This window comes from Natator depressus, chromosome 7, assembly GCF_965152275.1.
Source record: "Natator depressus isolate rNatDep1 chromosome 7, rNatDep2.hap1, whole genome shotgun sequence".
NCBI classification, from domain to species: Eukaryota; Metazoa; Chordata; order Testudines; family Cheloniidae; genus Natator; species Natator depressus.
Window position 1 is genome coordinate 105,113,801 of NC_134240.1, and position 17,507 is coordinate 105,131,307.

A 17,507-nucleotide genomic window follows, 5' to 3' on the forward strand; every position below is an offset into this window, starting at 1 on the left:
GCCCACTTGGAGACACCTTCCCCCAAAATATCCCCCCAAGCCCTACACCCCCTTTCCTGGGGGAAGGCTTGATAATAATCCTCACCAATTTGCACAGGTGAACACAGACCCAAACCCTTGGATCTTAAGAACAATGAAAAAACAATCAGGTTCTTAAAAGAAGAATTTTAATTAAAGAAAAAGTAAAAGAATCACCTCTAAAATCAGGATGGTAAATACCTTACAGGGTAATCAGATTCAAAACAGAGAATCCCTCTAGGCAAAACCTTAAGTTACAGAAAGACACAAAAACAGGAATATACATTCCATCCAGCACCACTTATTTTACCAGCCATTAAACAAAAGGAAATTAACGCATTTCTAGCTAGATTACTTACTAATTTAACAGGAGTTGTAAGGCTGCATTCCTGATACCTTCCCAGCAAAAGCATCACACACACAGACAAACCCTTTGTTCCCTCCCCCCCTCCAGCTTTGAAAGTATCTTGTCGCCTCACTGGTCATTTTGAGTCAGGTGCCAGCGAGGTTATCTTGGCTTCTTAACCCTTTACAGGTGAAAGGATTTTGCCTCTGGCCAGGAGGGATTTTATAGCACTGTATACAGAAAGGTGGTTACCCTCCCCTTTATATTTATGACAGACCCCATAAAATGAAATTTGATCCGGAACAAAGTCTCATACTCTGGATATGGGAGTGATAAAAATAATTCCCTCAGAAGAAAAAAGGCTCTGTGGGTTCTACTCCATCTTCTTCACTGTTCAGATGTGCACTGGGGAGGGGCTGGTATCAGAGCCATGCTTGACCTCAGAAAGCTCAAAAAGTGGAATAGGGAAAAGTTTCAGATGAGAACTCTGGCCTCTATAGTGTTCTCTCTGTCCAAGGGTGGATTGGACGAAGCATTTCCTAACTTCAATGGATCTAGCAGGATCTAACTCCCTATCAGGCCATGTCACTGCAAACTTCTGAACTTTGTCTATGGCCAGAAACATCAGTACCAAACACTCCTGTCCTCAACCCCCAGGGTTTTTACAAAGATGCTGGTAGTGATTATAGCCAGACTGAGATCACAGGGAACCCACCTGTACCCCTTCCTGGACGAAATGCTGATCAGCACTCCATCACCGTCATCAGCACATAGAGCTACATCTCGGACACTGAATCTCTTAGAGGTGTGTGGCTTCATCATCAATGTCAAGGAAAGTTCCTTGATTCAGTCGACCAGAAAAAACTCACCAAGGGGTAGAAATAGACACCTTGGGAGCAAAAAATCTACCCATTAGAAACATTCATGAAAATTCAGGATTCTATCATCTTGCTCTGGAGCACAGAAGGCCTCCCATAGCACCGTGTCTTCAACTGCTGGGCCTCCTGGTGTTGTATGACTACCCATGAGGTGATCCCTATACACATCAGCCACCTTTCAAGCCTTCACCCAAAAAGCGTAAGACCACTCCCTGGAACACATGAAAGATCAAGTATAGGTTCTGACACAAATGATCAACTCCCTACACTGGTGGTCAGCCTACAACAGTGTTCACAAAAGCATGCCACCTGTCTTCCAGATCCTCAAGTTCTCACAATTAATGCCAGCCTGCATTGCTGGGGAACACACTTAGAGACCCAAACAGCTCAAGACTCCTAGAAGCTGGAGAAAAGGGCTCACAGCATAAGCACCTTAGAGATGAGTGGTCAAGCTGGCTCTGCAATGGTTCCAGTCTGCCCTAAAAGGGAACCATGTTCTGGTTCAGTCAGACAATACAACTACAGCTATATATTTAAATAACCAATGGAAAACAAGGAGCTCGGCACTACATGTGGAAGAAAATAAGGTGGGTGGATCAGTTTCTCCTTTCCTTCACAGTTATCCACATAAAAGGGAATCTCAACTGAAAGGCAGACAGGCTCAGCAGGTGCAGGATCAACTCTAAGTGGTGCCTGAATCAGAAGGTTTTCAATCTCATCTTTCAGACATTCAGCCTCCCTTCAACCAACCTGTTAGTCAATCATATGGACACAGAGAAGCTGAAATACTTCACCAGGGAGACCATCCCAGATTCATGGGGACAGATGCCTTATCACACAGCTGGACACAGGACCTACACATTGCCACCCTTTCCACTACTGTTGAAGGTGGTCCAGAAAACACAAGTATTGGTTTTCAGACCATATAGACCTGAAATTGGAGCCTCTACTCAAGCTTCTGTGGAAACCGGACAGTTTCTCAGAAGGTCGTCTTCTTCATCCAGACCTGGAACAGCATCAGCTAACAGCCTGGCTATTGAAAGCGAAGTGCTAGAAGATCTGGGTCTGCCCTCCAGAGTCATTAAGACATTGCTTTTCTCTAGTACACCTCTAGGACAGTATCAATACTGAAAGCGTACTTCTCTATCAGATCCAAAGTCAATAGCTGCCAAGAGCACAATGCAGATCCCAGAAATCCAGGAAGCCCAGACATTTTGGATTTTCTCCAAGAAGGTGGCATAGACAGAGGGCACTCCAGTACCATTGCATGTCAGGTATCTGCTCTTAGTAGCATACTCTTTCGCAGGATTCTTGGGCTCCCTGGAAGACAACCCTCATGTACTCAGATTCCGCTGAGCAATCCAGTTAGCCAGACCAGGGGCCAGGTCACTTTTTCCAAAATGGGGCCTACAGCAAGCTTTGGGGGCCTCAACAACCATCCCTTTGAGCCTCTGACTTCCCTGTTGGCATTTTACTCATTGATTAAGACTTGTTTCTTAAAAGCTGTCACGTCCACCAGACAAGTGTCAGAGCTGGCAGCCTTATCTATACAGGAGCCTTATTGCGCGTTCCACAAGGACAAGGTAGCGCTCAGGATGACAGAATCCTTTATCCCTAAAGTTAATTTCTCCTTCCATGCTTTCAAAAAGGTTCTTCCTTTGTTCTATCCAAAACCACTACATCCAACTGAAAAGACGTGGCACACCTTAGATGTCAGAAGAGTGTTGACAGTCTCTCTCAAGTGTACAGAGTCCATGAGATCATGCTCTGTGTCCTTCCACCAAAAACGCCAGGGACACAACCTCCAAGCCCTCCACTGGTAAGTGGATTAGACTGTGCACTGAGGAATTTTACAAAGCATCAGAGGCTCCTGTTTCAAGGTGCACTCGAGAAGATCCCTAGCAATCACAAGGGCTGAATAAGCAAGTATGCCCTCGTAGGAAGTTTGCCAAGTGGCAATTTGGTCTATAGCTAGCACCTTCATTAAGCAGTTTAAGGTGAACTGTCGGCTTTCTGCAGAGACCTACCTCTTGCAGGCAGTAACCCAGAAATAATGCAGACTTTTGAGCGAGCTTATGAAAAGGAGGTGGTACTTTCTTTCCTACCAAACTTTTTTCTTAACCCTCCCTACATCCATTCACTGCTCACTACTTCCCAAACATCCAGAATTGTGTGAGACCTAGGGCTGCAGAACGGAAAATTTCCTAATAATTTCCTTTCTACTAGCAGCTCCCACACTTCTACCCAACCTCAGTGGCTCGTGAGCCAAAAGCCAGATATTAAATGAAATCATTAGCATGACAGTCTTTCTTGGTCTAATGTACAGAGTTATTTCATTACATTCAGAGTATTCGTTAATAGTGTGATGTAAATTTACAGATTTAGCATAACTCATCTGGTGGCAAGTGGGAAAAGAGAAGGCATGGCTATAGCACGCAGTGCCAAAATGCTGATCCACCTCCATGAGTCCAGACGTTCAGAATTGTGGTAGCCACTGCTAGCAGACAGGAAATTATTGGTAAGAAGTCTTCCAATCATACCAACTTGATCAATAAGAAAAAGTTGCCATGTCCTCTTAGCTGCCTCTGAAATCTATTTTCAATGAAAGTGACCCTCTGGAACTAAACCATGAGATCCTAGGTATCAGGGGTTCTCTCAAATTCAGGGTATTTTTGTGAATTCAGAAAGGTCTGCCATTAGCTAAACATGTAGAGAAGTTTGATCCAGCAGGACTTATCTCAATCAAGTCTTTCTTCCCACATTCTCCAAGTATTATTGCAACACTTAGGAACCCTAGTCATGGATTAGGACTTCACTGTGCTTCATGGAGCTGTACAAAACACAAAACAAAAATATGATCCCTGCCCCAAAGAGCTTACAATTTAAGTATAGAGACAACAGATGGATTCAGACTGACCAACAGAGGAGTACAAGGAAACAATGAGACAGTATTGGTCAGCATGACAGTTCTCTCAGCAAACTAGCAGTCTAACCACTGCCAAGATTTTAGTAGGCACCATGACAAAGGACAGTTTTAAAGGAGGGATTTGAACGAGAACAATTAAATGGCTTTGAGGAGGTTTACAGGGAGCTCTTCCCAACCATGAGATGTAACATGGGACAAGGCACAAAAGCGCTTGTTTGAAAAATTAACTGGTGGGTGAAAGAGGCTGGCAGTGTGAGTCAATCAGAGGTGGGAGTCAATCTCACAATAGTGAATCAAAAAATAGGTAGCATGGGGATTAGCCGTAAAGGGCCGTGAAGTAGACTAATACCAGGAGCACAAACACAGAGCCAATTACCTGGACAGATGGGAAACAGACATTCTGCCTTTATTTCTTTTACACTCTTACTGTATGCAACATATTACCCAGGTGGGCCATCCTGAACCATGTAGCAAAATGATTTTTACAGATGCAGTACCCCTGATCATTGGGTGCCCGAGGTTGCGAAGGCATGTGGAGGTGTATTTTCTGAGCAGGCTTGCTCTTCGATCCTCAAAATATCTTGTATGATAAAAGTGACTTAAACTTCTGCCATGCCCTGTGGTTCTGAAGCTTGATTTCCCCTAGGGAGTCTTTCAAAGCAGAGTATCTTTAAAGGAAATATCTAGTTTTAAACACTAACCAATCCAGAAGTGAGTGAGTGATACCATGGTTTACCAATTTGGTAAACATTCTACTGATTTGCAGACTGACAAAAGTAGAGGAATTATACATTTGGGGAAAAAAAAAGGTATTTTCTCAATTTTCAAAATCAGCTTATCTACAGTATACACAAGAAAATTAGACCTAGTAGCAATTATACAAATCATACACACAATGTAACTAATAAAGCTAGCAGATATCAGGACTACAAGACTTGGATCACTTACAATTATTGAAATTCGGGCTTTTAAAAATGTATTTTTTTTTTGTATAAAGAATGCCATCCCCAGAATATTTTTATTGAGTACATACACCGGAAAAAAAATCAAATATTTGCAAAATAATTTTTAAAGTGCCACAATGAAGTGTCATACTAGTCTTTTCCACAGTACATTTACACACAAATATACCAGCCATAAACCAATATACTTATCTGATAAAACCAGTATGTGGTGTGCACATATACATTCCTCTTTTGATGCGTGGCCAGCAATGCACTTGAGTCAGACTTTTGCCAGAAGTACCACTAGGGGGCACACACATCCCTGCTCTCCTCATGCCCAGCCAAGAGTATAAAAGGGACCTATCTATTGCCTCCCTCTCCATTCCTTCTCACAGCTTATGCCAGTATTAACCAAAGTAGCAAGGAGGGTCTTGGAATGCATATGTGCACAACACTTCTCGAAGAACAGTTACTGTAGGTAACTAACCATTTTTTTCAAGTGACAGTGCACATATACATTCCACCTTAGGTGACTGTTGCACTTCTCTTACAGGTGATGGGACTTCAGATAATCTGAACAGCAACTGCAACATGGACTTGCCGCAGCTTGCATCATCACCAGAGGCTTGAGTGAAGGCATAATGTCAGGAAAAGGAATGTACAGCCAACCATGTCACCACTACACCTATGTACATTATGGGAATGCTAGTCAGAAAGGCTGATGAAGTGGAGTTGGCCGTGGTGGAATCAGCTCTTACTCTAGTGCAGAAGATCACAGCAAAGCTTGAGACAGTCAGAGATCCAGGGTGATATATACTGTGTTAACACTGGCTAACCTTTGACCCTCTTGGCATAGGCTACATAAGGCTTACTAGAGAGGTTCTGAACACCTTAGTGGTGTTGAGGTAGAATGGTAAATATTTAAAGTGTTTCCTCTACTTTGAGGGAATGAAGTGTGACCGGAGTGAAGTGTGGCTGGAGGGGCTACATTGAGAATGCTCAACCAGGGAAAACTGCAAATAGGGCAGACAATCCCCAAAACTGGTGATCTATTATTCTAATTAGATTCACCAAGCCAGTAACAAAACAGTTTCTGTACTATCTTACTAGTTACTCAGAAGCTAAAATACATTTCCCTTTAAGCAATCCAGTCTTTGGCTCCCATCCAGACAGTCAAGTCCATAAACTGAGGGTTACTTAAAACCTTATATAAAGTTCTACCAATCCCAAGAGAGAGGACACACTACTCACCAGGTCAATAAATATTTCAGATCTTACTCAAATACACAGCTATAGCCAATTCTTATTAACTAATCTAAGATTTTTTTTTAAAAATAAGAAAGTTCCTAAATTTAAAAGATTATACATACAGATATGAATAAAATTCTTAGGTCAGTTTCATAGCAGAGATGGTGAGGCTGCTGGTTTGTATTAGTCCTTCCAGAAACAGTTCAATAGATTATATATAGGCAGTCCAAGTGTAGAGTTTGTTCAGATTCTTCCATGAGAATTTGCAGGGATAACAACAGAACAGACCTGGAGACCTCAGTCTTGTGACTTGAACTTCCCCTGACAAAATGTAAGCAGATCTGAGATAGTAAGGATCAGGTCCCAAAGTTTTTATAGCTGAAGCTCAGCTCATAAACCTTTTGGCAGCCAGTGATCACAGCAGGCATTTCTTGGATGAAGAATAGGTAATATACATTGTTGCTTTGAAGTAAAACTACTTCTTAGGCACACACTGGTAACTAGTTGCCTTCATTAGCATAAGGCAACTAACTATTCAAACGGTAACCGTTCATAGGTAGTTTACTACAAACTTCAAAGAGAAATAAAGAATGATATTACACCACAAGTTTCATCTAAATGTGAACATTCCTTTAACTCTGAATATGATATAGTAATGAAACATTACAGGCAGGAACCAAAGTTAAGCTTCTACTAGTTAATTAGATCACACCGTTAAGCTTCTAACAAGATATAGGTAAACAGACAAATACAATTAGTATTTACTTCTGATTCTCTGACAATACAGTCTTACATTTAAAGAATGCTACTCTTTTAGCATGGCTTTGCTAACTATCTACAAGACATGGCCTTGTTTAACCATTTCAGTACTTTTCTAGTATGTCCTTAAAGGTTGATTTTGGGTCATTTAGCCTGCTGGCTGCTTAACCCTCACTGGCTCAGTGTCACCTGAGGTTTAGGAAAAAAATACTAGAAACAGAACAGATTGATTCAATTCAGGTAAAGATCTTTGGCATGAACTTTGGATGCGGTCCGAGAGGCACGTTATCCTTAGGGTAGCCATTAATTAGACCTTTGAAAAATCTGGAAGCCAGAGGGGGAGAGAACTCCGAGAACATCTTTATTGGCATGTAAGCTGCAGAAATGCAAGCCAGGTGAACCCTCATGGAACTGACTGAAAGGCCTGATTACTTCAGTTGTATCAAGTAATCCAGTGGAGGTGTAATGTCCATGCAATGTGGTGACAGAAAATCTCTTCTACTTTGCTACACAGGTAGTTCTAGAATCCTGTTCTGATAAAGAGCAGAAAGCTTGGACATCTTTGGACACAGTTTTCCCACTAGCATTTAGCCAGAGATCATCCATGCAATGAGGTGGAGAGATTGAAGGTTGGGGGGCAGAGACTGATCTTGATTCTCAGACAGAAAGCCCTTTAGCAGAAGAAATTCATAGGTAGCCTAACAGAAAGTTAATGCAGGTCTGTTAACCAGCACTGTCTCGGCCAAGCAAGTGCTACTAGGATCAACACTGCCTTCTCTTCAGTTTTCTGACTACCCTGGGGAATAGAATACATATTAGCAGCTGACCAGACACAGAAAAAGAAAAGCATCTGTCATGGAACCAGGAGCAAGGCCAGCCCTGAAGCAAAACCTGCACTTGTTGTTCAGGTTGGTGGTGAATAAATCTATCAGATATTCCCCACTGCTGGATGATCTGGAGAAGGATGGATGTCCCCTCTGACAGACCACTCATGACGGTCAACAAAAATCCTGTGTTTTTCACTTCACAATGGCGTTTTTCACTTCCAGCATATAGAAAGCTTTCAGTGTCACTCCATTTCTGATGCATAAGTTCCATAAACAGATTGCCTCCTGACACAACTGAGCTGATCTGGCACCTCGGGTCTGTTGAGAGGACACATGGCACTGGAGTTATGTATAACCACTTGCACTACCCAATTCTTAATGATGGGCATAAAGGTCTTGAACACTGGCTCATAGTGCCAGCATGTTTATGAGGAGAGAGACTTCTTGAGATGACCACAGGCTTGTGCACTCAGCATGTCAAGATGAGTGCCCTAACCACTCACTGAAGTCATGGCTGGCTCAAAGGGTAGAAAGGAATACCCTTGCAAATGTTCTATGGTCCCAACAACCACTCCAGGGACTGAAGCACTTGTGGGGGTACGTAAATCTGCATGATGATGAGGTGAAGTCTGCATGCAGTCACTTAAGTGCACGATGCCATATGCCGAAAAAACTATAGGCAGGAATGTTCTGATGTGAGTGGGTTGGACTTTAGGGTTTCAACCAGAGACTGAGCAGGTTGAAAACTGGTCATCACAGTTGTAGCATCAAGCTCTGCCCCAACGAATGGAGTATGCTGTGTCATCGGCAGCTTTGATTTGCCCAAATTCAGTTTCAGGCCAAGATGATTGAACAGCTGTCTCAACGAGAAGGTTATACTGCACATGGACTCTTGAGGCTCCGCATACTAGCCAATCATCCAGGTAAGGGAAAATTCAGACCCCAAAAGGGGTGTAGGTAGGCCACGACTACTACCACCATACATTTTGTGAAGATCCTTGGGCAGCTTATTTGGTATTCAGGAGGCCTGGTGCCGAGAGAAACATCTCACGGCAATGGAGGTGGACATGGACCGAGAAACTGTCTGCTGCCTTGAGTGAAGTTCTTTCCATAAGATGACCTTCAGAAACTAGAGCCATAAACTGCTCCCTATACCCCTCTAGCAATTTTTCTGCAAACTCAATGATCGCAGAAAAATAAATGAAGTTATAATTCTCCAACAGAGCCCGATTATTGGGAATCCTTATTTGGAGCACTTCTGTGGAGTAAGCCTCTCATCATCTTTAGGAGTGGCTTTAGGATGTGACTGGTGGGAGCACACTCATGAGCTGTCATATCCACCAGAGCCAGTATTGGTTTTAATTTAAAAATAATCAGTGTCCTTCTGGGGGACTTGATATCATCTGTCCGTTCTTTTGGCACTTGGTAGTATTGAAGTCAGGGTCTGCTAGTGGTTTTTTGTGGGCTCCAGCAAGGACTTGTTCATTGGAAGCGCAACTCTTCCCAGAGCCGGGAGGTCTGTAAAACATCAAAGAGGGTATGTAGATGCTCTTGAAAGACTTCCATCGGCACTCGCAGCAAAGTGGCTGTGACGTATTGACATGAACTGTAACCGTATAGATCACTGTTGCAACCAAGGTCCTATAGTTGCACCAAATCTTGTACAAATGAGGTCAAGTGAGGTGTCTATGAAAAGGCTGTAATTTGCTGGTTATGATTATGCTGTCTGTATGTGTGTATTATTTTTGTATTTGAAGTTATGAATATTGGCTATGTATTGGTATCTCAATGTGTTTGATTCTAAGTAGCATCAGTGAAGCATTTGGTCAGCTTCTGGAGAATGGGCACTTACTCAGAATAGTCCTATCAAGAAACACTTAAGTGACAATGGACTTTGGGAGACTCCAGTCCACATCTGAGGAGCCTTCCTGGGAACGTTCAAGGTAACATGTGAGCAATGGCTGCTCTACCTGCAAACTGAGTCAGGCATGGACATGTGATTTGCCCATGTGACTCCAAACCCCATCTTGCTGCTGTGATTTTCCACAGTAAGAACAATGGGATCCTTCCACATGGCAAAGGATATAAAGGGCCCTGGAAACCCCTCCATTTTGTCTTCAATCCTGCTTCTGACCACTGGAGGAAATGTGCTTGAAACTGAAGCTCTGAACAAAAGGACTGAATGACCCATGCATGCTGGGATGTTTGTAGTCCAAAGACTTGATTGGTTTAAATCAGCAGTAATCCTATCAAGCCTGAAACAAGCCTGAACTAAGAACTTTGCAACTGTTGTATATATTTGATTCCATTTAACCAATTTTAACTCTCATCTATATTTCTTTTTATGAATAAAACCTTTAGATTTTAGATTCTAAAGGATTGGCAACAGCGTGGTTTGTGGGCAAAATCTGACTTTTATATTGACCTGGGTCTGGGGCTTGGTCCTTTGGGATAGGGAGAATCTTCTCTCTTTTACTGGGGTATTGGTTTTCATAACCATTCATCCCCAGAAGGAGTGGTGCCTGTGTGATACTGGGAAACTGAAGTGTCTGAGGGAATTGCTTGTATGACTTCTGGTTAACCAGTGGGGTAAGACCGAAGTCCTCTCTGTTTAGCTGGTTTGGTGTGCCTTGGTAGTGAAGGACCCCCAGCCTTGGCCTGTGACTGCCCTGCTCTAAGCAGTTTGTCCTGAACTGATACTCTCAGTGTCCCGCCAAAGGCCGCTTTGTTATAATGGCCAACTTCTCTTTTCAGGTACTGAAAGACCTTGAATTCCTCTGGTGGCGAAGAAGTGGACTCAAGTATAAAAAAAAGAGTGTCCTCCAGAGAGGAGGAAATACGTGGAAGTACATCTAGGGGTTCCTCCATGATTCCTTCTTCCTTAATAGGGTCCAACCCTGTGGTGAGGTGTACAAGCTGATAAGCCTGCTCAATAGGTTCTTGTACAAGAGGATGAGAGAGACTGATGGGGCCCTAAGTTCCCTTGGGACAGGCCACAAACAGCAAGGCCAAGGAAGGTATTTTGCATCTGGGTTGTTCAAACAGAAGGACATCATATGAGGGCTTAGAACCTGAGTCCATGCTCTGTGGCCAGTTCAGTGATCTAAAGAGTGTGAAGGCAATATCTGTCCCTCAGGCTCTGAGCCCAATGAGGAGATGTAGGACTCCTGTCAATAATGGAGACACTCCATAAATTATGACAATAAGATCCTTATGTTACAGAGTATTTCAAACTCAATGAAATCTACCTAGTTGGCAAAGTTTAAGCCCAAATTTGGGAAGTGGTACTGGTACTTGATACCTAGAACTAAAACCGTCTAAACCCAATAAAATTTAATTTCAGGAATCCTGACTCCCTGTGCCAAAAGAATATTCTAATCTGTAATAGTAACTACAGAATACACTGAACTACCAGATATATGTTCACAGGTTACATTTTGAAAAAATTAGTAAATAAAATGCAGTAAAATTCAACATTGCCTAGAATGTTAGCAGTTCCAATAAGTAATGCCACTACCTACATACTTATGAAAAACTAGTCAACTGTTATGACTTCATATTATACTTGGGATCTTCTCCTTAAGTTAGGTAGAATTCTCAGATAACTTTAAAACAAACTAGCACAAAACAATTAGCCAGTATTTAAACAAATCGGACTTGTTTTAGGCAAATGAAGCCTACTCATCATATTCAGCCCTTTTGAAATGCAAATTTGACACGTTATAATCACCTCTGACAAACTAAATTCCTTGATTTTGAACTGCAATAAAGTTCTCAACAATTAGTGAAAGCTATGCAGCTTTTAACATAAAAAATCCTACTAAGTTTTAAGTGAACATATTTTACTCCATTTTTAAAATGCTAACACTGTAGAGTACTTCTGTGTGTGATATCCTCAAAGAGTTTCTATTTAGGTATTTTTTTAAAATAAGGATCAAATACTATCTAATACATTGCTTTGATACAGTTTATTTCCTAACTGGAAAGCAATAGTAACAAACCTAAAGTAGAAACAAAATATTTTTACAAATATATTTGTAATTCCACCAAAAAAATGAGCTAAATCAAATAGCAACGATGTCAACACTTAGAAATGCCACTTCCCTAGGCACCCTAAAGAGGAGCAGGTTACTGAAAACTGGGAGCTGGAATACAAATACTGTGCTCAGTCTGAGTCCTTATGTGTTTATTTGGAAGCACACTTATGAAGTTTTTTCTCTGAAATGGCACGAAGGAAAATAGGCTAAAGTAACTTCTGCTTCATGAAGAGATCAGATGTAACCTGTGGACATTTTTGGTCATGTGGTAACAAGCTGGTCTGGTGCAAAACAAAAAACCTCTATAAGAGCAGCTTGTTAAATTAACCCTTCACTGTCAGGATCTGTGGAATGCCATGATATACAAGCAGTTTGCATTAGATGCAACTGAATATCAAAGCCCCCTATAACGTAACAAACTTTATTCTCTTCAAATATTGCTAAATTAAACTCAGAAGGGACCAGAAAACAACTGCCCTGGTTAAACTACAATATGGTCGTATCAACCTCTTCCACAAAAGGAGAAAAAAGAAAGACCAAATACTTTAAAAACACATTAACTAAAAAGTACACTTCAGTAATTTTGTAAACTATTGTTACTACTGAAAAACTAGATAGAAAATTTGACAAAAATAGATTAAGTAAAAATAAAATATCTTCAGTCTGTTTCCCTCTTTCCCTTGTAGAGTCAGTTTCTTCCTTTTGTATGGGGCTTAGCAATAGGGGAAGAGAACAGTTTTTAAAAGACAAAAAAAATCTACAAAAATCAGCAATGATCCTTGAGGGCGATGTAAAATTTGAGATTGACTAGATTTCTATTTGACAATGTCTCTTTACACATGATTAATGCTCTCAATTGTGGAAAAATTAATAGAACTACTTACTGTGATTTTGATAGCTTTGTTCAGAACATTTACCCATTCTACTAGGTCTTGCTGATCATTGGCTTGTAGAAAATACTTTCTCATCCCCGCATTCATAACTGTTAAGATATTAGAAAGTAATTAAATTGCACTGAAAAAATAATTGAAATCAGACAGTTTAAATACTCAACTTGGATTATTCCATCTTCCTCTTTTATGCAATACTGTCACAGAAATCATCTCATGAAACTTACAGCTACTTTAAGTTTATCTTGTTTTACACATAGCTAGATAATTTCAGATATGAATTGTGTTTTTCAAAAACTTTCCAGTTAATACTTTACTACCCAACATAGGAATTGCTGTAAGAAAATAGCCATGAAAAAAACCTTGTTGTAATAAGAGGTCGCCATCTTATGCAGTCCCTCCTTGACTCAGTTTAGTCTAAATTTCACACTACATCTAGCTTTCATGCTTGTTAGAGTTTGGGTATTTCCCTTTCCAGTCTGACCAAGTCTCATCTTTGGCAACAAGTTCTCCTCCCCCAACTATCCTTTTGTGTTAAACACGCTATCCACCTGGACTAACCTGTTTGGGGTTGGGATAAGCTCAAACCTACTAAGTGCAATCAAGACTATCAATTATTACCCCCTAGCTATTGGTTTTTAATTACTTCTAATCACTCTTTTGGATTTGTCTATTGTACTATTGGAGAACTGATGCACAATTTGAATTGTTAATCTGTCTAGGCATGTTAGTGCCACACTTCAACATTACTGCTCCCCAGAAAATGACTTATTTCTCTATCAAGTAGGATTTTCCTCTGGATGTTTTCCAATCCATTACACAGAGTACTGGGTTCTTTTCTAGCTTGCACATAAAAGATTACTGTTTATTTCTATCATCAGAGTACCTAGGACCACTCAGTCATGGATCAGAATCCTATTGTGCTAGGTGCTGTACAAATATGGGGAAAAAAGACATTATAATCTAAGTGTAAGGAAAGAGACAACAGATGGGTACAGACCAACCAACAGCGGAGAACAAGGAAACAATGAGACAATATTGGTCACCATGGTAAGCTGTGGTCTCATCATAACAGCAGTCCAACCATTGTCAAGTTTTTTTGTAGGCTTATTGTGAAAGGAAAGTTTTAAGGCAAGTGCGGGCAAACTTTTTGGCCTGAGGGCCGCATTAGGTTTCTGAAATTGTATGGAGGGCACAGCCTCCCCTAACAGCCAGGCATGGCCCAGCCCCCGCCCCCATCCAACCCCCTCCACTTCCTGCCCCCTGACGGCCCCCCTCCTGCCCCATCCAACCCCCCCGTTCCCTGACAGCCCCTGCCCCACCCTCCCACCCCTGATCTCGGTCCCCTGACCGCCCACCCCTAACTGCCCCCCTGCCGCCCCATCCAACCCCCCCTCCTTCCTGACTGACCCCCCGGAACCCCTGCCCCATCCAACCACCCCCTTCTCCCTGACCGCTCCCGGACCCCTCACCCCCCCCCTTCCTGATTGCCCCCCAGGGACGACTGTCCCCATTCAACCCAGTTCCCCGCCCTCTGACCACCCCGACCCCTATCCACGCCCCTGACCACCCCCCGAACTCCCCTGCCCTCTATCCAAACCCCCGCCCCTACTCCCTGCCCCCTTACCGTGCTGCCTGGAGCGCCCATGGCTGGCAGCGTGGCTGCACCAGGACAGGCAGCCGCAGAGCACAGAGCACTGATTCAGGCCGGGCTCTGCAGCCCTGCCACCCAGAGCATTGCGCCATGTGGCAGCGGGGGAGGGAACAGCCTCCCGGGCCAGGAGCTCAGGGGCCGGGCAGGACGGTCCCACAGGCCATAGTTTTCCCACCTCTGTTTTAAGGCAATATTAGAAGAATGAGTTAGTTTTGCAGATATTTACAGGAAGTTTCTCCCAAGCGTGAGGGGCAGCATCGGAAGAAGCACAATAGTGCTTCTTTGAAAATTTTACAAGTGGGCAATAGAAGCTGGCACCATAGGCCAGAGGTGGGAGTCAACCTTTCCAATATTAAATGAGAGATAAGTCATGAAAAGCACTGAAAATGAAAGCCAGTGGAGCATGCAGAATGGGGTGACATGGTTAAAGCAACAGGCTAGACAAAAAGGAGCTTTGCAGCAGCATTCTGAATGGATATGAATGGGGCAAGATTACAATTGCTGAAGCCAGAGGAAAAAATGCTGTGGTAATCAAGATATGAGGTAATAACTCAATGAGAGTTTTAGCTATGAGGATCAATCGGAAAGGCTGTATCTTAGTGAAGTTATGCAGAAAGAATCTGGAAGATTTAGACATAGCCTAGATGTGAAAACCTAGAGAAAGGTCCGAGTCTAAGATGACATTCAGGTTATGGGCTGAGTGACGTGCAGGATGGTGATGTTGCCCACAGTGATTGAGAAAGGAAGTAGCGGAGAGGGCTTGGGGGAGCTTGGTTGCAGCCATGTTGAGCTTGAGCTGACTGCTAGACATTCATGGGAAGGTGATGCGAGACAGGCTCAGAGTTTAATTTCAACAAGAGACATGTATCTGAACTGTTAAATTGAATGCGCGTGTGTGTGAGAGATTTCCCAGAGATAAGGAAAGCAGAAGGAAAGAGAACAAAACCAAGGAATCCCTTCAGAAAGTTGGAGGAGGATTCTCTGAAGGATATGCTCAAGGAGCAGTTAGAAAAGTAGAAGAACCGGGGAGGACAGAATTACAGAAGCCAAGGAAGGATAAGATTTCAAGAACAGCATAGTCAACTGTGTCGGAGGTGGCTGACAGCTAAAAAAGGACAAGGATGGAGTGCTGGTTCTGAGTTTTGGCTACAGAGAGATCACTAGACACTTTGGTAATTGTGTTTTCAGTTGAGCAGAAAGGGTGAAAGATTGAAGAGGGTCTAGGAATTCTAGACAGCGATCGTAAACACCGTGTTCAATTATCTTAGAGATGGAACGGGAGAAGAAGATGGGGAAGTAGACAGAGAGGCAAGTGGGGTCGTGAATGGGTATTTTTAAGATGGGAGAAACTAAAATATAATTGTATTTTCAGGGGAAAAGAACCAGAGGAAAGTGAAAGATTAAGGAAAATAATAAAAGTTGCACAATTTACATTTAAGTTATAAAACAGACATTCAGAGTACTACTATTAAATGTAGACAGACTAATATAAGTAAGTCTGTTCTAATTTGAAAACGTAGCATTTAAGGGACAACTTAACTTAAGATCAGACTAATATTTCTACTTTTTGTCCTGGGTAAGAAGCATGATCATGAATTGCATGAACTTTGGGGCTCTATTTAATAACTGGTTTTATTGAAGCTAAAATTCGTTTTTAAAGAAAATATTCAAAATGTATACAAAGATTCTTATTTTACTATCAGAATTTAGTATTGACTCAAGCCAATTCTTATTTTACTTGGCAGTACCAATACTGCCCAAGACTAATTACACCAAAGGAGAATAAATTACACCTATCTTTTCAACAGAGGCTGTGTCTAGGCTGCGCCACAGCACAAACTATGGAGATGTGAATTGCAGCACGCATTAAAGTGCTATGCTAAATTTGTTCTGTGTGAATGCTGCTAGCGCAAACCCAAAGATACCCAGCTCTTGTTAATGTATCCCTCTTCAAACAGGACTACGTAAAAGCAAACTAGGTAACTTTTAGTTCACACCAGCAGCATCTACACAAGGTAGTTACAATTCAGCACTTCAGCATGTGTGCTGCAGTACACATACCAATAGTCCAAACTGCAGGGCTCCCAGAGTAAAGGTCAAGGCCAATACATTAACATAAGCTAATAATGAGTAGAAAAGTATTTATCCTGAAGTAGGAATAGATCTGGTTTACATTAAACATTAGTCACGTTAAATCTTCACTCAAGATTGAAAACTTAGGCAGAACAGCAAAATCAGCGTATTGTGTCATAGTCCATTGCTGCCCACGTTGTTCAGTCAGTTTGTTAGTCTCTAAGGTGCCACAAGTACTCCTTTTCTTTTTGTTCAGTCAGTGACATTCTTAATGATCCATTACATTTTCACAAGCTGGGCTAAAACTGACGACAGTAGTGTCAACTATCAATCCACAACATCCAAGACTGTGGAATGAGATTGTTAAAAATTTGATACAGTATGTAACACTTGCAGAAAAAAAAAAAAGTCCAAACTTTTATTTAATATATAATTCTCAAAATATTTTGATAATTTAACAGAGCAGAACCAAAATGTGCATAAGCTTCCCCCACTCCCTTTCTTTCCTATTTTACCTGGCAGGACCAACAATACTGCCAAAGACTAATTACACCAAAGAAGGACAAATTACACATATCTTTTCAACTGAGGCTGTGTCTAGGCTGCACCACAGTACAGACAATGGAGATGTGAATTGCAGCACGCACCAAAGGAGTCCTTATAAGGCTACTTTGAGCTGACCGAGTAACACAAACCCACCGTAGAACTGGGCTACTTGGTCAGCTGGAGATACCCATGGTGCTGGGAAATCCCCAGGTGGCCCCATAACCTTCAGACTGCAGTGTGAAGTACGCAGTCATAACACTGCTATGTTCTGGAAGTCTCCAGCCATCTCTTGGGGCTATTGTAGGCAGGTATTAATTGTACAGCAGTCCTGAAGCTTCTCTAACTTACAGAGTGGATTCAA

General features: G+C 42.0%; 1 protein-coding gene across 8 annotated transcripts in view; it reads right to left on the reverse strand.

Moving 5' to 3' along the window:
* Positions 1 to 17,507, reverse strand: part of PLEKHA1 (pleckstrin homology domain containing A1) — an 85,732-nt gene that overhangs the window by 37,919 nt on the left and 30,306 nt on the right. For all 8 annotated transcript variants that reach the window (XM_074959217.1, XM_074959216.1, XM_074959218.1 and 5 more), the window contains one exon: positions 12,868 to 12,965. In XM_074959217.1, the coding sequence (XP_074815318.1) occupies positions 12,868 to 12,965 (98 nt within the window). The remainder of the gene's footprint in view (positions 1 to 12,867; positions 12,966 to 17,507) is intronic.